This window comes from Cynoglossus semilaevis, chromosome 5, assembly GCF_000523025.1.
Source record: "Cynoglossus semilaevis isolate Cse_v1.0 chromosome 5, Cse_v1.0, whole genome shotgun sequence".
NCBI classification, from domain to species: Eukaryota; Metazoa; Chordata; class Actinopteri; order Pleuronectiformes; family Cynoglossidae; genus Cynoglossus; species Cynoglossus semilaevis.
In genome coordinates, this window is record NC_024311.1 from 3,132,491 (window position 1) to 3,156,402 (window position 23,912).

The window sequence follows — 23,912 nt, forward strand, 5'->3', positions numbered from 1 at the left end:
TTTGTGTAGTCTTTTTCTTTCTCTTTTTCAACATCTAGTTTAAAGCTCATGACTGTGCTTATTACTATCTTTCTCTTTTTCAACATCTAGTTTAAAACTCATGACTGTGCTTATTACTGTGTCAAAGTCCAAAACATACTTTACACTCTACTTCTGGCCACTGATGGACAGTAACATGTTGAAAATAATGAGTAAAGTAAGGGATCACCATTGCAGTAAAACAGTAATTAAACTACCATTACTTTCCCTTCAGAAAAACTACGTTACTAATTTGCAATACAGCCAGTAGAGACTTTGACTTTAGGTTTTTTTTTTTTTTTTTTTGCTGTATTTTGTTTACATCTATGAGAATGAAGGTGTCTAATCACAAAAAATAATTGTAGGTTATATACTGGGATATGCAGAAATATACATTAACAGAAGAAAGAAACTTGAATTTATTTTTATTTTTAATTTAATTTAAAATAAAAAAATCACTTTATAAATTTCATAATACAATGTACAAGGTTTAAAGATTACAATTAATAAAACAAGATTTGAAAGAGACTGTTCCATTTGTTTCAATTTTATATGGAATACGGAGAAAGAATAGAAATAGGCTGAAAGGTCAATTGCTTTATACAGTATTTAGGTTGTACATATTTTGGAATGTAAATAATTATTGAAGTAACTAATTACTTTTGAAAATAAGTAATGAGTAAAATAACTGGGGTACTTTCTTGGAGAAGTAATCAGTAATCAATAAATAATTACTATTTCCAAGTAACTTGACCAACACTGCTTCTGGCTTAGAATGCCAGTGCTGTATGTATTAGTACCACCTGTCCCGAAGGGGAGAAACAAAATACTGCATGGGTACTTGGGCACCACTACTAATTACTTAATGCAGTCTGAGAATTCAAAATGATTTACTAAATTTGTTGAATTTTCTTTTATGGAAAATAAACCAGTAAAGTTGAAATATATTGAGACATTAAAAGCACTGAAAAGGATGGATTCAGCAGTGATGGAAGGTTGTCACTAATCTGACTCATACAGTATGAAGATGAAACAGTTAAACACTCGCCGAATGATTCTTGCGCAGGTTTAATTAAACAACTTTAATTGAGTAGTGGGTGATAATATTTATTTTGATGATAATGTAATCCAACTGGGTTTTTGCGCTAAACAAGCTACTAGTCACTAGACGGCAGAACATTTTATTAATGTTACAGCAGTTTGAATGCTAGTGCCAGCATTCTGCATACAAGATGCTGGCAATAGGGGGGCTTCTGTCCCCTAGCGGTGGGGTATGGCTTTAACCCATCACCTTAGTGGGCATGCGCCACTTCGGAATTAAGTGTTCATACTAGATAACTCGTGTAACCAGAATCCCGCCATTACTAAAGCAACAAACACACAAAGCACAATCCAGCCACAGTTTCATGTCTTACATCAAAACGCATCAATGACGTAATACAAAACATTATAAAAAGACTCAATGCATTGTACTCACCAAAACGTCTTCTTAACGTAAAGTTTATCCTCCTCTCGTTCCTTCGAAGTTCACCGCATACCGCGTTCAAGTTCGAACAACAAGTCCCTTTTTATCTCCATCCATGTTAATGCTGGAAGCCATGTCTGTCCTGTGTATTTACGGCAATAGTTTTAATTCAGGCTGAGAATTCCCGCTCGACAGAAGCAGTGGACGAAGATAAAACTTAATTTTCGAGCGTGCGAGTTGCTAGCTGCAGTTTGTATACGTCGAGACAGTGTGTTCTTTGACCATCCAATCAGATCACTCAAATCGTCAACGTAACGAGGCTGCTGGAAGGCATTGGTGTTGCCAACTCGACATCTGATTGGTTAAAGCAAACAATCTCGTTGCCATCCATTTTTCTACTAAAAATGAAGATTGAGGCGATTTTTAGTGAAAACTCGCACTGTCGTGTTTATTACATTCTAGAAGTTTATAAATACAACATTTGCTGTATAGTTACAATTAATGAAATATTTTATCGCTTTTTCGTGAAAAATATTGACTTTTTCCAAGCACATACTGATTTTATGAGCTGTAATTGCGTATTCCAGCACCTTTTATTTTGTGCGCAGGCGCAATGCATTGCATTGACGAAGCAAGAAAATCTGACGGGGAATAAAAATCTGAAACCGTAATACTGATTTTAGCGCAACCAAGCGAAAAGTTATCAAATGACGAGAACAGAGTACCCTGTGTTATTTTATAATTATTCATGATTAATGTAGGATTATAAATCATATAGGTAAATCATAGGTAAATAGTCTAAATCCGACAACAAAAAATAACAGAAAGAGCACAAAGACGTTGAATGAGTTCATTTTTATTGTAATTATAATGTAACTGATTCAAGCTGTTTTTTCAGGAGTGCATTAAAAGTTCAAAAACCAAAAATCAAAAACTTCAATGTTTCCTTTACACCTTTTTATGCATGAGCCATATTCGACCATTTCCACACGCTGAAAGAAAAGCTAAGAGTCTGAACATTAACCCAGTTAAAGCGTCTTTGGTGCAAAACACAAAACAGAACACATTTACAAAAGAAACAGTGCAATTAAAACAACAGAAATCTTCATTTGTGCTGAAAATAAGTAGAAAGTGGAGCCACAACTGCTTAAAGTGCATTCTTGCTCAGTAGTTGAGTGCATAGTAAAGACAGATTTAAAAATAAGAAAAAAAGTCTGGAGTTCATTCTGGTTTATTTCAAGTCTAAGACTTTTATTAAAAATAAATGTTTATATTATCAGTAGTTTTTTTTTTTTTTTTTTGCGCTTGATCATTCTAAGATTTTTAAATTAAAATATACCAAATCCAGTGGCTAATACTATTCCTCGTTTTAAAGTCATGTTGGTAAAAGGCACAATCAGTGACATGTTCTTTGTGCTTATCTAAAGGCACAGTCTGTCATGAATTCACAAGTCATTTTTCTGATAACAGTGCAGTCTCCCAGTACCGATACAATACTATCATCAAAAACACAAGTAAACATGGACAACCTTCGGTTTCCATTTCTTCCCTTTGCATCGTTTTGGAAAACTGAAAAACTCTAAAACGTTCACAGGCTGGTCCGGGCAGTGCGCTGATGATTTATGAAATACTTCAAGTCACACAAACCGAGATTTGTTGTTTTGTTTTTTGTTTTATTTGTGTGGCTTTTTCCTTTTTAGAAATCTGTAAATGACTTAGTTTGAAAACACAGACAGTTGAGCTTTGGTTGTGGAGTGTTGTGAGTTGATGTTCATGTATATAACTTCAGTTACATACTATTAGTTTGAATTTACCCACACATCACTGTGATCTGTCCCTTTAAGGCTAGACAGGAGTGTAAGACCATTTGTATCTATTTTCATGCACAGCTCTGTAAGATCGTGGCTCTTAAATAACCTAAATTAAGTAATTGATATATACAAACAGTATTTACACCTGGAAGTTTGAGAGATCTAAAGCAGGACAAAACCTCATTTCATAAAATAATGAACAGTGCGTCTGCTCCAAGGCAGGCAGATGAAAATACTCCCTGAGGCTGTGGACTGGAGCTCAATCAGTGTCCGCTACAATACTGGTGGAGTCGACGTCATTGAAGGTGCGCTTGTAACGGACGGTAGAGGAGAAGTACGTCCGCTTCTTCTTGTAGACCACGAAGGCCACCACAAGGAGGAGAGCGATGATTATGATGATGAACAGGCCCAGGGCCACAGGAGTTCCGGAAGACTCTGTGGAGGCAAGAATGGGGTCAGGTCACTGGGACACAAGTCACATGTACAGGAAGAGGTTTCTGCGGTGTTACTGATCAACTGAGAACTTCATATTTTTGTGGTTGTCTTATGGTCTGTAGTAATCTGTACTGGATAGGTTAACCGCAATGGTCAAAATCTGTATGTTGGTGACAAATGCATGGTGGGTAACAAGATTTTCCTCTACTCTAATTCCAATTCTAATCAAATGTACAGCTAGCATAAAGTACACATTTATTTTGAGACGTATCCTACATTTTATGAGTAACAATATTGTTATTTTGCTTATTCGTTTTTTCGTTTCTGGTTAAATCATTGTCAGTAGTAGACTTCTGCCCACGACTTAGACCAAGTTAATGATTTAAAAAAGCGCTCGCCGTCAGGGTGTGACCTTGGAGCCCTTGGTAGTATTGCATTCAAAATATTGATGATGTATTTTGGCAGCAGACACGAAATCTGATGCATAAAGGACATAGAGAGAAGGAGCTCCCGTTCCTTCGTGATACTCACTGGCCTTGGTTTTGCAAACAACACGACTGAAGCTGGACTGGCAGCTGACAAGGTTCCAGATTCCATCGTCTGCCGTCATCATGACAGCACATTGTGGAGACGAGACCTTCCCTGCATTTAAGGCCCCCGGTTTCCATTTTGAAAATGTGAGAGCTGAGCCGTCATTCCATGTCAAAGGGTTTCCTAAAATGAGAGTGAGGGACACGCCGAGACAAAAACAACGACGAATGTCATCACTACGAAACAAACACTGCCTCCGTCTGATTAGGTTGAATACTTTTTTTTTGCGATGATATTTTTACTATATTTTAAGGAAAAATGAAAAATAAAAAATTGAAACATATAATACATTATTGGTGTGTACATATATATACTGTATATATACTGTGTAAATATTACAAAAATAGAGCATAAAATACATATTTACATCCATACATATACTTACATATATTTATTTATTTAAAATAAAGTCAACATTACTATAATCCACAGAGGATAGTCAGAGTGAGTACCAAGCCTGTATCGTTGACTCTTTTTCTCTGTGGACTCTAGCTGTCAACAAATCCCAGTAAACAATGTCCAAATATGTCACGACCCATGACCAGAAAGAAACTGAATGTGGGGATTTCCAATGTGTGGCAATTCTGGGGTTTTTTTTGCAGCTGTAAGTCCAGCTAACAATACATTTTAATTTAAGAATGAGGGTTGTGGGTAAATATGGCAAAAAAACTGCCACTCACTTTTGGAAATACTTGATGTGACTATATATAAATCTACATCTGCTTTAGTCGATGACATCTACAACATAATTCATTTATAATAAATATAATAAAATTCAAATACGTCCATGTAAAACAGGCAGAGGGTAAAATTGTAAAATTGTTGTCCTGATATTAGTCATTGTTTTACCTTGAGCGTTCACATCCACGCCAAGCCACACACGGCCAGTGATGAGAGAATAGTTCGAAAGGTACTTTGTCACAAAGTCGTTCTCCTCTTGGCTCTGTATGGACAGCAGCGCAGCATCTGTCGGAACAAACAAACAACCAAACAAACAAACAAAAACAGACAAATGTAATGTAATGTAAATAATACTTGATATACTTAATAAGGACCTTTTTGTCTCCCTGACTCACCCATGTTGTGGCAGATGCTACTGGCCTGCTCCCTGCTGTAGACGCTGTAGTTGTAGAAGCTCATGTCAAAGGCGTAGCAGTGAAGCTCGTGCTGCACCCACTTGGACATTCCACTGGGCACACCGCTGCTCTGAGGACACCGGTTGGCCTCGAGTGAAGCCTGCTGTTTGGCTCCTAATGAAGGAAGACACGGAACACCGATAAACACCAATGTGACATTAACCAAACAACTTGTATGTGAGTGCGTAACGATGCAGCTACCGCTAATGAAAAGGCAGAACAATTTCAAATCCTTTAACAGATAATCTCCGAACACCCACTTATTATTTTTTTTATTGATTAGAATAAATTTAAATTTGACTTTCCGAGCGTTTTTTCTTTTCATTCTTCCATTTTCTTTGAAACAAGAGGTGAAGGTCATACAAGTTCAAGTGTTCTTCAAGCGCTCTACCTATTAGATCAAGCCAATGGTTCCCAAAGGAGGGGCGTGGCATTATTGCATGGGTAGTTGGGTAATTTTTTTTTTTTTGGAATATTTGTGCTAGAGAGTAAAACAAACGGACCACTGACACTGAAGCAATTCAATTCAATTCCCATGCCCAGTACAGACCTCTCGCCTTTTTAAATGACTGCCGGGGTCGTTAAACTTTTTTTCGAATCTTGAGGCGGTTTTTGCTAACAATAAAACTCCTTGACACCATGGCTCTACGCTACAAGTGCTATAAGTGTCTTACTCTGTGAAGCGCTGCTGATGTTGGTGGTGTAGCAGATGGCTCCCTCTGCCACCGTACGGCAGCTGCTCTTTACCCACAATCCTGCAGGGGTTATGAGAACACAGCCGGCCTCCGGTTTGTCAGAGCTGGTAGTCTTCTCCGACTCAGATATGGTGGTTTGATAGTCAAATCTGGTTCCATCAGACCATTCGTAGTTAGTGCCGGTAACCTGCATGAAGGGAGTTCACATGAGCTTCATTTGAAACAAATGAATTGAGAAAAAAAAAAATCCTGCTAAGATTATGGTTTTGTGAAACACGTACATCCTGATTGGAAAGGCCGATCCAGAGCGGGAAACCATCCGTCTTGGCAATGAGCTTTATATGCGCATTGTGCTGGATGTCGTGGATACTGGCCACGTGTCCCCCACGCTGACCCCACTCTTTCAGGGCCTGGTACCAATTCAACTTCTGCGTCAGAACCTGGTAGGTCAGGCTACCGTAACGCTGCAGATTCAACGATGACGTGTTGTACTGTTCTTTCAGTTCTTGGGAGGACGGGAAAGAAAACATGTCAGAAAGATGAGCTGCAGCAGGGAGACAGAGAGAGAAAGAAAGAAAAAAAAAATACAGTGCAGCAACCTTTGTCCAGCTTGCAGGTCACTATGGTCCTTTGTTTGAACTCGGAGAAAAGGTATTTATTTGACACCAGAAGCCAGCTTCCGTCAGTGGTGAGTCCAGCCATGAATGAAGCGTTTATACTGGGTCGACCACTGGCCCAGTTGGAGTATTGGACGTTTGTCCCATCGAACCACTTCATCTGGTCATCTAACAGTAACATGCAGTTCGTGTTGTTAGGTTCTCTCATTATCATATCACATGTTGCATAACCTGCATAATAAATCACAAAACTGATATCTAACTTTAAAAAAGACCCATAGCTCATGATTGTTGCCAATTTCCCACTGTCCATGCAGTGATCACAGATATATATATAATAGAGATAGAGTGATAGAGTACCAACCATTGTTATCCTTAAACATCCCCAGCCAAATAAACTTCGCCAGGGACTGGAAAGGCAGTAGCTGCTGCCTGATGAACTCATTTTCCTCCTCATTTCTGATGGTGAGAATGTCAGCATCTGGATCTGAACCACAGAGGCAAACCAATCACCGGCGTCGGAGTCAGTCTGTCTTCTAAACTTCTAAATGTATCAACAACCGAAACAAGTATATCTGATGTGGTAAGAAAAAATGCTCCTTACGGACTGTCTTGCAGGTTTCCTGAATGTTTCCTTGATCATACTGTTCCCATCTGGCGGGGATCAACTGGAAGGAGTAGCAGTTGTTTTTGAAGGGGATCCAGTTTGGACCATTGGTCTTATGAGGGCACTTAACGCCAACATCCTCTGGTGTTGTGATGATCTCTTCTACAAAAAAAAAAAAAAATTATTTGATCAGATGTTACTGTGTTTCCATCATCCACCAACTTTATGAAGCTGAACTTTGAGTTTTACTTCTCATTTTTCTGGACATTTTTCCATATTTATAACTATTTGAATTGATCACAAATGAAACATTTACCTGCTGTTATTTGTCTTTCTGTTCCATCAGTAGACATAAAAAATGTTTTTGTTGTATTTCTAAATGTTGATGTGTCTCAATTAATCAGGGTTAATTATAATGACGATTAATCATGATCGATCGTATGTAATCCCGAAGATACCCTGTCATTTTTTTGGACTAAAATACTACTACTCAATACTGCAAATATTTGAAATCTTGAAAACCTGCTGATTTCATAGGTTTCTCCCACTGACCCAAAAACAGAATGTAAATTAAAAGGGACAAATGACAGTTCGCCTAAATCTTCACTCACTTTGCGGTTTGTGGCAGATAGCGCCCCCCAGCTCCTCCGTGCAGTCAGTGGCTTTCCAGAAGCCGTCAGTGTCCAAATAAACACAGGAGCCACTGGTTGCATCGGTAGACCAGCGGCTGAACACAATGTGGCTCTGATCGGTCCAATGGTAGTGACCTCCACCCTGGACACAGAATAATAAGGTCGTGGGTCTAGACAAAGTACAAGTTTTTTAATTTGTTGATGTTGTTGTTTATGACTTCTCTCACATCTTCGCTGAAGAGACCAATCCACATCGGTGTGCGTGCGCGGCTCACGCGGACACTGAGCATGGCCTGGAACAACGTGTCCGACACGCTGACCAGGTCCATGTTTAGGTTTTGACATTCCTCCGAGGCTTCATACCAGGTGAGGTTTTTGACAAGCAGCTGGACGGTGTGGTTGTCAGCAGTGAAGGGCTGTGTGTCCACGTGGGGCTCCTCTACCTTATCTGTAAAAGGTGCAGCCCACGACAGTTATAAAAGGTATTTAGGAAGGAAGGAAAGGAAAGGAAAGGAAAGGAAAGGAGAGTGAAGCCCTTGTCATTATGACACTGCACACAACCAAATATGACCTCTGCTTTTAAGCCATCACAAAAGTCAACAGGGACCAGCTTTGAGTGTAAGGACGGTGCCATGCTCAGAGGTAACTTGGCAGCTGGTGGACTCTGGACCAATGTCCGCTTCCTTAACCACTAAGCCACCACTGCCCCATGTAGTGGTACATGTGAAACATTTACAGTGAACTCACTAGATACGAGTTGAATCCGTTCCACAACAGCACTCGTGTCTCGATCCGCTCGTATCTAGATTGAATTTTCCCCCATTAAAAATAACTAAAAACCAATGAATTTATTAAATTAAAATCCCCCATCTAAACATCAAAAACATAGACATAAACAAATATTGATGATATAAAATAATAATAATAATTAAGAAAACATTTGAAATCATTGTTATAAAATAATCCAGCGAGACAGTGAGACAATCTGTTGGGAGAGAGAGAGAGAGAGAGAGAAAGAGAGAGAGTGTCGAGGGCCACTTTTTCAAATTCGCGTGGAAAAATGGAGCTCGGTTGAGCACTCGTAACTAGATAGTCTCTCATATGACAAGAAAAATCTTGCAATAGTTGCAGACTCGCAACATGGAATCCTCGTATTTCGGGAAGCTCGTATCTAGAGGGTGTCCGTTGTGATCAGCGGATAATATAAAACAGAGGGGAAAATGATGAGGCAACATCACGTCGGAAATGTACACTGTGAATGTTGACAAAATATGGCACCGGATGCAAATATATCGGATTGAAATAAACAAACCACTCTGGCTCGTGTTAGTGATGCCTTTACTGTCCTAGGAAACGGTACCTTTACCCATGGCTTATCTAATTACAATTTCTGTCGCTGCAAGAAAATCCGCTACATATACACATATAAAATATAATATAAGATGACAAGTGACCACGCACGCACGGCTTTGCTTTACCTGCATAGTGTTGGCATATAGCCAGATTTTGAGACTGGGTGCAGGAAGTGTAGTCCCAGGTGCCCAGCATTGCGGAGTTTTGGTTGTTTATTAAATACGCACACAGATCCATACCCTCCGGATCCCATTTCTGATTAAAAAAAAAAAAAAAAAAAAAGAGAGAAATTACATACAAAAATTACAAATATCTTCCAGAATAATGTCTTCCAGAGGAGCAGGAGTCAATGAACTTACATCTACTTTTATCGCCTTATGCATGCCCATCAGCAGGGGGTTGAAGTTGAGGTAGTCGACCGGAGATTGATCCACCCATTCGGGGTCGTTTCTTCTGATCTTCAGACCAATCCATATTTTCTCCATGCTTCTCATTCCCGGCAAAAGTGTGGTGATGAAATCTAAGATGCAAGACGGAGACGATAAACATTGTTGCGTTCGATATGGTTTTTTTTCTGTTACTTCCTGACTGTCATGTTTTTTTTCTCTCACCTTGCTCCACCTGATCTGATATAGTAACCAGGGTTCCCCTCACTGACTGGCACTCCTCCTCGTTGGCATATTTGAAAGACACGGGCTTTAAGCTGGTCATTATAGTGTAGCACTGAAATGAGGGATATCGGAGAACGTTTACATCAGGATCAGTACAAGACCAAAATCTGGCCTTATACTTTCTTCCTTTTGTCGATTTAATGAATTGACAATTTCGAAGAAAAAAAAAAATCTATTTATCTACTTTACCTTATTCCTGAAGGACAGAGAGCTGTTTCCACAGGGCAGACCTTCAGGTCGAGGCTCCAGAGGGTCTCTCTCCACTTGAGTGATGTTGTGTCTCTCACACACAAAAGGCAATCGCTGCTGACAACTGACTTCATGACCTGGACGCAGACACATGACAGCGAATGTGCAAGTTAGTCAAGGCATCTATCGGGGTTCTTCTTGTCTGGATCTGACTGAACTCCGACTCATTTTAAATGTATCTAAAGTACTCACTGGGAAAGGGGCTTTCAGGAGTGAGGGAAAGGCACCGGCCCAGGAAGGCTGAGTGATAATACACCATCTGGGTGTACCTGCGGGACACGTGGTTTCAGAAGACATTTCACATAACACGGGACACACTTAAAGTATAGAATTCCCTTTTCTGTTGTTGCGTTCGTGTTTCACTACGAGAGCTTACGTCATGGGAAATATCCTGCTCGGCTTCGACAAGTCCAGCCACCAGTTTTGTTTAGAGTCATTTGAAATCTGTTTGTGATTTCACATGGAAAAAAAGCAAAGGGGAAATGTTATTTAGACAGTTGAAATTTTGCATGAAAACAAACAAAAAAAAAAAACAAACAAAAAAAACTATAAAGGTTCTTGTAAAACAGTGGTTCTCAAACTGTGGTACGTGTGCCACCGGTGGTACGCTAGCGCCCTCTAGTGGTACGTGGGGAAAATTCTTATTTTTACATTTACATTTGCAATTGAACAAATCTGAAAGATACCATGCAGAATTTAGAAAAAAAAAAGTGTAGCTACTTGTGAGATTATGAAATAGGATGTCTGGTCTTTTTATTTTTTTTCTTTTGTTTTTTTTTTTTTTTTGCTGCAATGCAAGTCTTTTGCTCAGGTAGGCACAGGCAGCACGGAATCATGGGATCACTTGCAAGTTGAACGTGGAACGAGCAGGGGAATTCTAATGTTGGTCATCATGGTGGTACTCGAAGATCTCAATGTTTTCTCAGGTGGCACAGAGTAGAAAAAGTTTGAGAACCACTGTTGTAAAACATGACAGAAACATGATTATTGAGTTAATTATTCAGTTTCGCAAAATCTAAGGACTAAAAGTCAACAGATGTTCAAAAATGTAAAAATAATTGTGCATTTATAGAAAAAAGTTTAACCACATGCTACACAAGAGAAAGCTGGATTTTGTGATTTTATGTGAGTATTTCTAGCGGTTTGTTTTGAGGCTAGAATCTTATTTTCATTATTCATTTAGTACATTTTCATGAGACAATCTTTTTTTTTCCATGACCAAGATTCTGTGGAAGAAAATTTCCACTCTTTCTGAAAATCTTTTACAGATGCTCGTGGGTGAAGAAGTATGTAAACAGGAAAAAAGCTAAAACAACATGGCAGGGAACTCAGACTAATCTTCAGGTCATCAATAAAACGTACCTTAGTCATCATTTGTACTTGTTTACAAAAATGTGTTTAAACTGCGTAGTCATGATGACTAAGGGTTAGTTCGGCGATAATGTTTTGAAGTAAGTCCACTGTGATGAAGCTCATACTGACCTACGTTCACAGGCTTGCTGCTAACACTGATCTAGTTTCTTCACTTACTCTTAATGCATAAAGTACAACTATGGACTTTTTTTTATGTAAAAGTGAATTATGGAGCAGCAAAGCCACCGAGTTACATACATTTTTTATGTACTGGAAGATTTTTATGGCCGCCGTTGTGCCTGTTGGTTCGGCCAGTTTGCTGCCGTTAGCGTTGCAAAATAGCTCGGCCTTCTCATACGATAGTTTTGGCTCCCTGATGAACCAAAACTCCGATCCGTCCACAAAGATGGACGACTCATGGTGACCACCTGAAAGACACAGCACATATGTCCTCTCTGACTGTACTGGCAATGAGTGCAGGGAAAAACATGCACAAACACAAAGGGATTCTAATACTGAGAGTTGAATTTTTGAAGTCAAATAACAGCACCAAACAGGTACAAATGATCATTATGGTTCCAGATCATTTGAAAAAAAAAAAAAAAAAGGAGCTCCAACTTTAATATCTAATATTTTTTATACCAATACACACAGTTTTAATTGAATAATACCAGAAATAGAGATTACCTCCATCTGAAAAATGCTCTATGTCCAGCAGAAAATAATTGAGGTCAACTATGACCCAGTTAATCCCATAATGCAGTTCTTTGCTAAAAATGTACGTGCTGTCAACACTGTCAATGTTAATGACAAAACTCTAAACAATTCAACAAAAACTGCCAAATAACAGAAACAGCAGATTTGAAGATTTCAACTTTACCAGGATTGTACCACTCTGGGGTCTTTGGAGTTTTCCCTGTTGGAGGATTTAGAAACGAGGCATTAGTTGAACTTCATAAAAAAAAAACCACATCCAAATATGGCAGTTTATTTTTAAGTACATCAATACTAGGGAGAATTTGAATCAAGTTAAAAAATCTGAGTTAATCAAACAATATCTTCACTGGTATTTGAGGTCGAGACCCCCTGACATTTCTCTGTGCAGCATGCACTTCAACTTGAACATATTTTGGGATCTTACCCCGGGCTATTTGACAGACCCACTCCAGCCTGGCGTCACAGTGGAATGGCGTGGCAAAGAAAGGCGGGAGGGAAACGTCGTGTTGCAGAAACATAAAAAGGTGTTTCAGGGTGTTCTTCATTGTCTGATGAGGGAGACGAGGTGTTAAAAAATAGAGTTCAAACATGAGCTGCGAAGGCTCTAACAATCTGTCTCCTGAAGTTACATGTTGACTAAGTAATAAAAAGAGTAGACCATGGCATTGTTGGAAAAGACGAAGAGTTTCAAGATAAAAAAAAAATTCCCAGAGTCATCGTTTATAATGGGGCAGAGTTCAGCTGTAAACCAACTCTACTAACAAACATGGCTACTCATAAACAGATGCAGATGTGTGGGCGAGACACGAGTCACGCTTCACATTTTGGAAGCTACTTCTTTAAGGATAAAAATGTGATAAACCATGCTAATGGTTTAACTATGAAAGATCTCCTCACTAAATCAAACCTGGCTTTAGTACAGTTTATAATATATGATGAAAGTGTCCAAACCCATAGATACTCCACGGCATGAATCTTGTCAACTTACCTTGAAGGCAGTGCAGTCACGACTGTAAGCGTCGTCCTCGTGAAAATCACTGTTTAACACCTTTATTGTTACCTGGGGGGACACATTAAATGAAGACACTCTTATAAGATCAACCTAATGAATCACTTTTCTGCCCAGATACAAAAACAACAGCAAATGACAAATTGTAAAAAATTACATCTTAGACTTATCAGAAAAAAGAAAAAAAGATACAAAAACAACAGCAAATGACAAATACTTTCTTAAATCTTAGATTTATCAGAAAAAAGAATATATATATATATATACATTTACTTAAGAGATAATCTGGCAATATTTTAAAATAATAGGTCATCCAGACTAGAGGTTAAGAAACTCTGTTGCGGGCCACACAAAATGGCTTGGCGGGCCGCATTTGGCCCCCGGGCCTTGAGTTCGACACACATGTGGTATACTATACAATATAATACTAAACCATTCTGTACTTTACCACACTACAATACATACAGTCACTGCATTACTCACAGGCCGTCCGTCGCTCCATTCCCAGGAACTATCCGATGGATTTCTTCTGTTCAGGCCGACCCAGAAGTACCGATTATCACTGCAACAGGGAACACATAAATCACCATCCCTCATTTTACACATAAAGTACTGCTATTCTTTGGAGAGAGGAACAGATCATTACAAATATATATATATCCTACATAATTATTTAGCAAATATATATTTTATATTCTTTGACAAAGATCTGTGATAATACGAGTCAGTAAAAACGACAAGCGTTTACGCCAAGCTTTAAATGAACTCAATGGTTTCACACGGTGATTCGTTCGATGAGTAACTGTACGTTTTTAGAATTAAAATGTGAAATGAAAAGCTCTAGATGCTAATGGTTTCTCTTCGTCCGGCTATCCGTTGACAATCAACTAGAAATACGTGTCGTTTTTTTTTTTCTCTCCTTATCAGTTGTACGTTTATTACCTAATGGTTTCTCTTATGATGCTGTGCAGGGCCTTCATCTCAGCGATACCCGCAAAGCTGGGCAGGTTACCACCCAGAGCCTGACAGAACCTCTCGGCCTCCTCCCATGAGCGTTTTCTGCTCAGTCTTTCATCGTGGAAAACCTGAGAAAAGACGCCGAAAAATGGTTACATTACAGCATTTTTGCTAACACACAAAAATGTCAGGACGGTATGTGATCCACCGGACCATTAAAGGTCGGGGAGAGGGGGGGCGTGGGGGGAGGGGAGTTCGAGCAACATAATAAAACCACTTGACAGTAGTAGAACTGTAAGTACACTAGGAGTTATATGGTTTCAAATAACTTTGATTTCAAAAACTCGCAAACGCCACTGTTTTTTCACATCTGGTGGCTAATCATTTGAGCATACCTATGAAAGCGGCCTACACTACAGAAATGGGAATGAGCACTGCGATGGATTTAGGCCCCTCCCCTATGGTTTGAGATGCAGTAGTGGGCCCAGGTCAGTGCTGATCCAACACCTTGCCCCTCTTGTGATTGATGGTTTGTCTTCATGTCCATTCAGCAGAGGTGGACTATGGACTATTAGGTAACAATGGTCCAAACAAATTAAGTACAACTGTCAGTGTACTTCAAGCTCAACAGTACTTGTAATCCACCTTCTGTTACTGTGAACCAGAGCCTGGTTTTGCAGGGTCATTGCATTACAACAATCACAAACTGGTACTTAGTATTTAACCATCTGTCTACTGGTGTTTAATAGACACCATGGTTATTTATTTGACAATAGTGGCTGCATCTGTCAGTGAGCCTTCAGTCCTCTGGCACAAACGTAAACCAAATTCCACCGAGCACAGGCACATACAGACCTTGTAGCAGTATTTCATGTTTTCTCTGGACACCCATCCACCAGGACACGAGACAGTGGGATCTGGCTGAGGCTCTGGTGGTGGAGGCGGACTGAGATCTGTTCTACAAATAGTGCCGGCCTTAAACACGGTGCAGTTCTTCACTTCCCACTTGCCGAGGGGCCGCGCTGTAGAAATGACCACGCATCCTCCGTTGTGCTCTGAAAAACAAAGAGAAATCAACATTTTGAAAAAAATGAAGTACTGCTTTATACGATGTATATATAATTTTTTTTTTATAATTTGATGAATATGAATGTACTTACGTGGTTCAATCTGGCCCCAGTTTGTGTACGCAACATCAGTCGACGATCCGTTCTCACTCAGCCACTGGTATTCCCCTGTGTTTTTAATGTCCTGCAGGCCAATCCAGAAATACTGAGGTTCTTTGCTGATGTGCTCCCTCAGTAACCGGTTGATGAAGGCCTGCTCAAACCTGCAAATACAACGAAACTGTGTTTGGTTTTATGTCGGAAAATATTGAAATATATCATCTGAGAATCAACTTGACTCAAGAGCAGTTTAAAAAGAAAAAATAGCTCTCACCTGTTTCTTATAGTCACATTGCATTGATCTTTGAAAGACACCTGTTTGACGTTGACTTGATAACAGGAGTTGCTGTGTCTCCTCCAACCCTGGGGAGCGAATACTTTTTAGATTTACAACACACGAGCGATGGCTCCAGAGCAGACCCTGATTCATGTTTAATAATGCACACTGTTGATGTATTTCCATTAGCGTTTCAGCTCAGCGTGTGCAGCAACACAACTGGTTTGCACACACACTCTCTCTGACCTAAGATCTATATCCTTTGTTCTAATCTTTTCTACTGGGATGTTCCTTATGCATTGTCCGTGCGTGTAGAACAAATATCAGTTTCAGACATAGCAAAAGTATAGGACGCACAGTAAGATAACATCCGACCAACAGCGTTACTCAAGAACGGCGGGTCATATGGACAATACCTCATCTTCAGAGCGACATCCCGTCTGTGTGCCCGTTGTGCTGACGTTTCCTTTTGTCTGACACATGAAAGGAAGTCTGAGAGAACAATTCCCGACCCTCCAACCATGAGACTGAGGAGAACAGACACGGGTATAAATAAGCCTATATATAACATGAAGCACATGGACATAGACGGAGGAGAAAGACTGAAGACAATTGAGCACTAAATATAATATATAATATAATATATTAACACTAAATATATAATAAATATAACATATTTAACACATATATACATATATGTATATATACATATATATGCATATATACATATATGTATATATATATATACATATTTAAATATAACATACTTATACATAATAAGTATAACATATAGATATAATAATTATATATAAATATATAATAAATATAACACTAAATATATATAATATAATATAATAGAGCAATAAAACACCTCTCCAGAGTAGAAGACGCAGCTGGTATCCTGACTGGGCTGCACCGGTTCATTTGGTCCCCAGTAGGTGAAATTGACTGGTGCCTGGTTGATCCACTTGAAGACTGTTGTTGGATTGGTGTTTATACCAATAAGACCGATCCACACATCCAGATAGACACCGGCTGAAGACACCAGAAATAGAACGTCAGATTCTGAGATTTACTTTTTAAGACAGACAGAATGGCCGATACCAAAAATTATTCATCAAAGCTGTTACGATAAAAAGACGTTTAAAATGAAAGCGTTACCTGAATGGAAATTAGTGCTGATCATTTCCTTGCTTTCCAGAGAGTGGAAGCTGGCCAGGAAGCCTTCCTGTGATCCAGCCGTCTTGTTACAGAACTGCTGGGCATCCATGAAGTTCCGAGGTTCATCCTTCACCAACATGTAACACCAGCCGTTCCACGGGACCCAGCCATCAGAACACACCGTTTCCCTGTATATGGAGGGCTCTGCGGAGAGAACGGGGACAGGTGGAGATGACTTCAACACATATTTTAAATAAGTATTTAGAGTCTCTTTGGGTCATTGTGGATTTTGTTATTTTGTCACAACGTTGTTCCTACAATTATTCCTACGAACTCAGACATGAAGCAAAGTAGTTGTATCTAAGCGTGGATTGCAGCAGGCGACCGTACCCGTCTCAGCTGCTTGGGGGCGGTGCACTCTTTTCTTGCAGATGTATGGCAGCTTTTCGCTGCACGCCGTAGAGCCAAAGCTCTGTTTGGAGTTCAGAACTCCACAGTCTGAGGCCAAAAGCGAGGAGTCTGGCGTTTCTATAAAGGAGAACACACAATGTCGTCGTTAAAAGTGGAATAATTCACCACTTGTTGTCTTGAAAAAAAAAAAAGGATACAGCAGAGAAAAAAAAAAATCTGTGAACTACATCTAGAGTTTATATCAAAAGTCAGAAAGAAAACAGATAACAGTATAAGTCACCGACACAAACGACTCTGAAGCCACAGTGTACGATGCAACGACGCACAAAGAGCATCTTTAGTTGTAACACTGACCCCATTGTTTGTCTGACTGATAAAATTTGCAGCACGGGGAAAGAGCACACCATAACAGGATGTGGCCTTTCAGCAACTGAATCTTTAGTTTGTGATGATTGTGTCTGTACTGTCTGATCAATTACATTATTCAATTTATTTAGACGAAAGAGAAAGGTCAAATGTCAACATTATCTAGTGGAAATTTCACAGTGCGGTTTAATGAATAAAAAAATATTTTTCTGAATTTGATGACTATCCTATCTGGTGGATCAAGGTGGACGAAAACAAGCGCTCCTGAGTGGAGTGGAGTTAACAGCCATTACCTTCTTCCCAACGCAGGAAGGACAGAGAGGAGCCATCAGACCACTGCCAGCCCTGAGACGTGTCCAACTGGTGAAGACCGATCCACATCCGCTCGGGCATCTGGCCAAGGCCGTCTAAAACTGCACGACAACGCAGCAGAGTGGCCGTGACAGGTTAATGACAGAAATTACAACGTAATCAGCGTCATCTGAATCAGCAAGAGAAAATGCAACTGGGTTCAAATACAGAGAGGTATGATTTTTGTACTGTCATACGTTTTGATTGAGTGGCCAAATGTTGTTGGATGCTCCTTATAAAAATTCAAAATAAATACTTGGATGGATTATTCCACTGATTCCCAACCACTAGTGTGCCGTGAGAGATCATTAGGTCTTTAAATGATCCTTAATTGGTCTGAAAAAGCATTATTTATTTACTGCATCCTTTGCTTAACAAAGAATGCAAGGCAGAACAGTTAAATCATCATCTGCTAGGTGGCAGCAGATGGTTATGAAAACCAAAGATAATCAGAGCTGTTAAAGGAGATCTTTGTGAGTGTCTTTCTTCAATTCCTGCCAGTATATCAGCGTTGTCTTCAACTAAACAGGCTGTGATTTTAGTCAGTTATGGGGTCATTTAAACTAGAACATCATTATATTTCATTACATATACAGCACATATATTTTTTGTAAGATTTTTGTTTAGTGGTGTGCCGTGGGAATTTTTTTTCCCTGATTATATATACGTGCCATGGCTCAAAAAGGTTGCGAAACACTGGATTATTTGACCTGTTAAACGTTTCTGAAAAGTGTTCTAGGCATTTGAGTTTTAAATGCACTTAGGTTTATCAAATAAAATTAAACACAGTTGTGTGTTGATGTTTCGGTTCTGTTTTTGACTAAAAACAGACCGCACTGGAGAAATGTAATGTCATGCTATAATGTTTATAGCCATTTCACATGCAATACATGACTTAATATTATATGTGATTCTTGTCGTTTTTGCACCATCTACACTTTATTTTCTTTTGAACTCTGTAGCAATTTTCATTGTGTCATTTCTCTGTAACTTTGGGCGTGATCCGGGACCAGGGTAGCTAAATTTCGTTCATCCCATGATCATTTGGTGTGATCTTACTTGGTGTGATATAAATATCATACTTCTCTGTGAAGGGAAACATGATATGCGTAGCAGCGGTTTGATCAGAGAGAAAACCACAGTTTGTCTCATTCTTCCTTTTTTTTTAAGATTTTTTTTTTTTTTTAGTTCTTAGCGACAGCCAAAGGCTAACACGTCACCAAGAATATTTGCATCAATGATGTGACTTGTGACGTCCAGACATAATGAGTGGGATAACAAACACACGTTGTTTTATAACTATGCCATAATTAAGGTCCTAAACTGAACCACCTACATAAACGTGTCTGACTTGTTTTCCAATCTCTGTTCACGTGATCGTGTCTTACAGACCTGGAGAAAGATGAACAGGAAGTCTGCAGAGGTACCATGTGAAGCAGCTCGAGATGCCATTTCTCACTTTAAGTCATCGCAGTTTAGCAATTTCGTTTACTACTTTCCAATAGGAAAATGTTCATCAAAATTCTTTTTTTTTTACTTTCAATGCAGTGACTCCGTGACTTTTCCAATAACAGATGGTACATTTCCCGATCATTACTGTTATCAACAACAACCAGCTGGAACAGTTTCTAAAAAAAAAAAAAAGGGGCATGCAATGTCACAAGACCTGTGGAGCTAGCTTCCCTCCCCCTCAGCTCAGCTTTATATAAATATTCAAAGGCAGAGACTCCAAGGAAGTAGTTTATCATGAATTAAATCATTCCTACATGTTTTGGAGTGGAGATCATTGGGGCCGGACAGGCTGAAGAGATCGGCTCCCTGGCTGCGACATGAATCCAGAGCTTCCTGCCAACTCACCTCGGCATTGGTGACAAACTCATAACAGAACTCTCCTTCTGGACCTGAGAAGTGCGTCTGGCAGCCTTCCTCTGCCAAGTCCAAGAAAAAGAATACAATACATCTCCCAAATGTTACACAGATGACAATGTTAGTTACGTAAGATTTAGATACCGCTACATACCAGGTGTGAGACAGTTCCCCTTCTGCCTGTCTTGGTCATAATCTGAGGAGGTGGAGCACCAGGTCAGTTCGGGCGAGTCCGGGTCGGGGAGGCAGCCATGATGCCAGCTGCCATTGAACTTGAAAGGAAAGTCACAGGGCTTGCCGGCTGAGTTCCCATCAACGGTGTGGACGACTGCGCAGAGGAGAGAAGAAGTGAGGGATGTGCATGTTTTCCCAAGCTGAGGAATCTTGCAGCATTGATTAATGTACTGTATGTTTTCAAGACTCCCCACTAAAACAGTTTCATTTCAAAAATATTTAACGCTGACGTTTCCTATAAATTGCTGAGAGCAACAGCCTCGAATGTGAAACTCAGATATACAAGTACTGGTAAGACACTTGATAAATTCCCCAGAATCCCTGGGTTTCCCCTGGGAGAAGTTTGCATAAAGGTTTAAGTGTTTAGTTTTCTTTCATTTCCTTTCCGCTGTAGTTCTTCAGTTTTTTAACTGACACATTCAAATAACTAGAATTTTCATCGAAGCGCAAGTTTCAAAAAGCAGCCTGAGCCAAAACAGCCGTTTGTCTCAGTCTGTTCTCATTTTCTTGTGACAACACTCCCCGAGATTTCAATGAGCGTGGGCCTCTAAGTCAAGGTTTGACAGGACCGTCGGTGCTGTTGAAATGTACCAGAACCTGTTTATGAGTCACGGTCGTTCCTGTTTTCTGACACAAACCATTAACACAATTTATATTCAGGAAGTGGACTACCATGCAGTATTGAATGCTCGATCATTCACTACAAACTGCAGAGGAGAGATAAAAACATTTCATTTATTTTGAAGCTATTGCAGGCACTTTGGAAACCTCTTCCTTTTCCTAATCAGTCCTGTCAGTCTTCAAAGTACTGGAAGGCAGCAGGGAGCCCTTGTTTTGTTGAGCCGAACATCCCAGAATGCTCAGAGGAAACCACACTCACCACGGTACGGCTTCTGACAGATGTTCTCCTGGGTCTCTCCTCTAACCCAAGTATCATTAGTGTCTCGTTTGGTTCCCACTTTGCCATCAGTGACCGCCAGACCCATCTGATAAACGGTATACACAGCGCCGTCCACACAACCCCACCACAATAAGTAGTTGGTGTTGCAGTCCATCAGGGAGACAGCCTTGGTGTGGAGGTCCAGGGCCAAGCAGGACGCCGTGGCCAGGTGGAAGAGTCGGCGGCGTGATCCCCATTTCCACAGCTGAGTAATGTTTTTGGAATCACAGGTGGTGAGCGTCAGGCCTTTGGAAGTCCCCATTGTCAGACACTGTCCTGTGCCAAGATGTTGGATGGTGAACGCATCATCGCCTGTGAAGGTGAGGAAGAGGAAAAGATACCGGGCGATCATAAAAGAACAGAATAAAACGTCGAAATTAGAGTGTTGGTTGCATGATGCGCACTGTACAGCTTATAAATAATTTTATGGTCCATCCACTTATCGTTGCTCTAAAATACAGTCAATACACACACTGTTTTCCGCACGCACTGCAGGCACAAGAAAGTTACGGTCAAGATGGTGTGAATAGGTGTGAAACACAACTTCCTGCTGTTATTTGTCTTTCTGTTTGACCGCTATATAGACATTTTTTAAAATGTGTTCTCACATTCAGAAACATTGATTTATCTCAAATAATGATTAATTTAAGTTATGAATCATCAACACGAATCTCCCACACATCTTCAGAACTGTCGTCAGGTGTCAGGTGGTGACAAACCTACAGCTGATGTTACGAAAATGTGAACTTCCTGTGTTTTGAAATGCCTCGAGTCTGTTTCCTATGATCATTCACTGAACTGAAAATTCAATTGTAGTCCTTGGAAAAACTTCTGATTTATATGTCTAATGACACAGTAAAAAAAAAAAAAATGGAAATGGAAGTTACGATTATTCTGAGCCTCTCTACTACACACGACTAGATACCAGACATGATGCATACAAAGCAGTGGCAGAGGAGGATTACAGTACATGACCAGTATGACCATAGTGTCTTTACTGGAATTACTGCGTTTACTGGATTTACTTAATGTCATTGGGGGAGGGTAGAATTGTGAGTTACATGCCAACGTGCAAAATGGCGTAGCACTTCACGATAAAAAGACATAAGAACGAGAACAATCACATTGATTTTGTTGGTGGAACAGAGGAAGCGTGAGAGGCTTATGTAAGACGGCTTGCAGAGACTAGAACTTTTTACATATCTTTAGAGGATGTATTTGTTTCTTACCTTTGCTACACAAAGTTCAGAAACCACAACATCAGTTTCACTATTATTCTTACTCTTTGTGTGCGTACAGGAAATCAAATATTATTACCTGGATTCAGAAATCAAGGCAGGGGAGGACATGCAACCCGAACAACACTACGCTAATAGAAAACTTGACGGTTGGAAGGTTAATGCTGTGGGAAAACTTGAGCGCATAAAGAAAGGTAATGATTCCAAGGTGAAATGGACTATGAATGAAGAGCAGAATACGAAAAACGAGAAGCAGCAGCAAAGCTCTGTCCTGGGTGGTGATTTGATTTTCTACAAAATAATGAACCAAAATCCTTCGGCTGATCCCTTCAGGGACATCACGGTGGATCATCTGACACTGTATCACTGCCTCCTCTAGTGTTACAACAGCCATCTTTGCTGCATCTATAAATCTTTTCCGGGGTCTTTCTCTTGTCCACATGCCTGGCAGCTCCATCTCCATCATTCCACTGAGGACATGTCCAAACCACCACACCTCACAAACTTAATCTCCCAACTGTCTAAACTTAGCTCTTAGTGTGATTTGCTGATTTCTAATCCTGTCCGTCTTGGTCACTCACGTTAAAAAAACCTTTTCCATCTTCATCTCTTTCACCTCCAGCTCTGAGTCCTGTCTTTTGGACGGTCGCCATACATCAAAACAGGTTTTCACAGTCTAATAGAATTCCTATAACTCCTATAGGTCTGTCACAGAACCCTGGAACCTGCCCTCAACTAACCTTTATTAACAATGAAGCAATATTGTTGAATATTCGATACTATTTGAAAATTGTTCAAAGAAGTCTGGTTGGAAGTCTTGTTACTGTATATTCGTCACAAATCTCTAACTAAAAAGTCAAGTAAACTGTAGGTTACAGAGAAGAAGCCAGAATAATGGACTGGGATAATAAGGAAGAAAAGATTGGAAAATGTTGGAAACCGCTCTAAAATTATGTTAGTGGTTTATTTTGCATAATAGAACTAGGGAGTGTATACCACAACCACGGAGCTAGTTGTTTTTTGTTTTTTGCCTCTACTGTTTTTTAACAGTTTATGTCGTCATTGTGTGTAGTTATTATTATCTACAATGCGCATGTGTGCGATTAAACGTGTGTGAGAGTGAGTGAGTGAGTGGCAGAAATGGCTAAGTCATGGTTATCATGAAAGAGAAAGTAAACCGTCGCAGCTTCACCATAAATGAATACTCACCCACGTCGTGGAGGTTGGAAGCCGGTGAGCAACTTCCATATAAAACTACCGTCTCCAACACGAACGACAAAAAAACAAGACGAACAGTGCCCACGGTTAATTTCGGCATGACTGAGTCTTGTGGTCGGAGTCATAAAGAAGCTTCGTTATAAACAACTACGTATTTTGGGTTGGCTCTAAAGCGAAAGTGCGCAGTACCCAAACATGTAGCCGAATCCTCCTATACTGTCAGCGGCGTTGTAGTTCACTGCCCTACTCCCAGCTGTCAAGTTCGCACATGTAACAAGTAATACGAGATATATCCGGTTGGACTTTCAAAATAAAGAGCGATAACATCCCGTGCTACACCTTCAAAATTATAATACACAATAAAGAAA

General features: G+C 39.9%; 1 protein-coding gene across 1 annotated transcript; it reads right to left on the reverse strand.

Annotated features, from left to right (window-relative positions):
* Window positions 1-2,323: 2,323 nt before the first annotated feature.
* ly75 (lymphocyte antigen 75) lies at window positions 2,324-23,790 on the reverse strand. Its single transcript, XM_008309971.3, has 35 exons — window positions 23,536-23,790; window positions 21,029-21,400; window positions 20,069-20,242; window positions 19,815-19,976; window positions 17,991-18,110; window positions 17,311-17,448; window positions 16,921-17,124; window positions 16,631-16,794; window positions 16,176-16,286; window positions 15,757-15,845; window positions 15,477-15,646; window positions 15,172-15,371; window positions 14,302-14,444; window positions 13,843-13,921; window positions 13,339-13,410; window positions 12,775-12,898; window positions 12,514-12,549; window positions 11,892-12,061; window positions 10,657-10,724; window positions 10,473-10,549; window positions 10,221-10,357; window positions 9,972-10,083; window positions 9,720-9,880; window positions 9,486-9,615; window positions 8,235-8,455; window positions 7,987-8,149; window positions 7,373-7,537; window positions 7,133-7,255; window positions 6,751-6,936; window positions 6,433-6,656; window positions 6,131-6,338; window positions 5,397-5,570; window positions 5,170-5,286; window positions 4,261-4,443; window positions 2,324-3,729 (listed from the first exon to the last, which is right to left on the reverse strand). Exons 1-35 carry the CDS (start codon window positions 23,642-23,644, stop codon window positions 3,554-3,556), a joined length of 5,262 nt encoding a protein of 1,753 aa, XP_008308193.1. The 5' UTR covers window positions 23,645-23,790; the 3' UTR covers window positions 2,324-3,553.
* Window positions 23,791-23,912: the final 122 nt, after the last annotated feature.

Bases quoted from the DNA above. Each gene is read 5' to 3' on its own strand.
- ly75 (XM_008309971.3), bottom strand. From the start codon at position 23,644: ATGCCGAAATTAACCGTGGGCACTGTTCGTCTTGTTTTTTTGTCGTTC. The intron at 19,977-20,068 runs GTATGTAGCGGT...TGGACTTGGCAG, and splicing joins GGGGAACTGTCTCACACCTG to AGGAAGGCTGCCAGACGCAC. The intron at 7,538-7,986 runs GTGAGTGAAGAT...TTTTTTTTGTAG, and splicing joins TATCTGCCACAAACCGCAAA to AAGAGATCATCACAACACCA.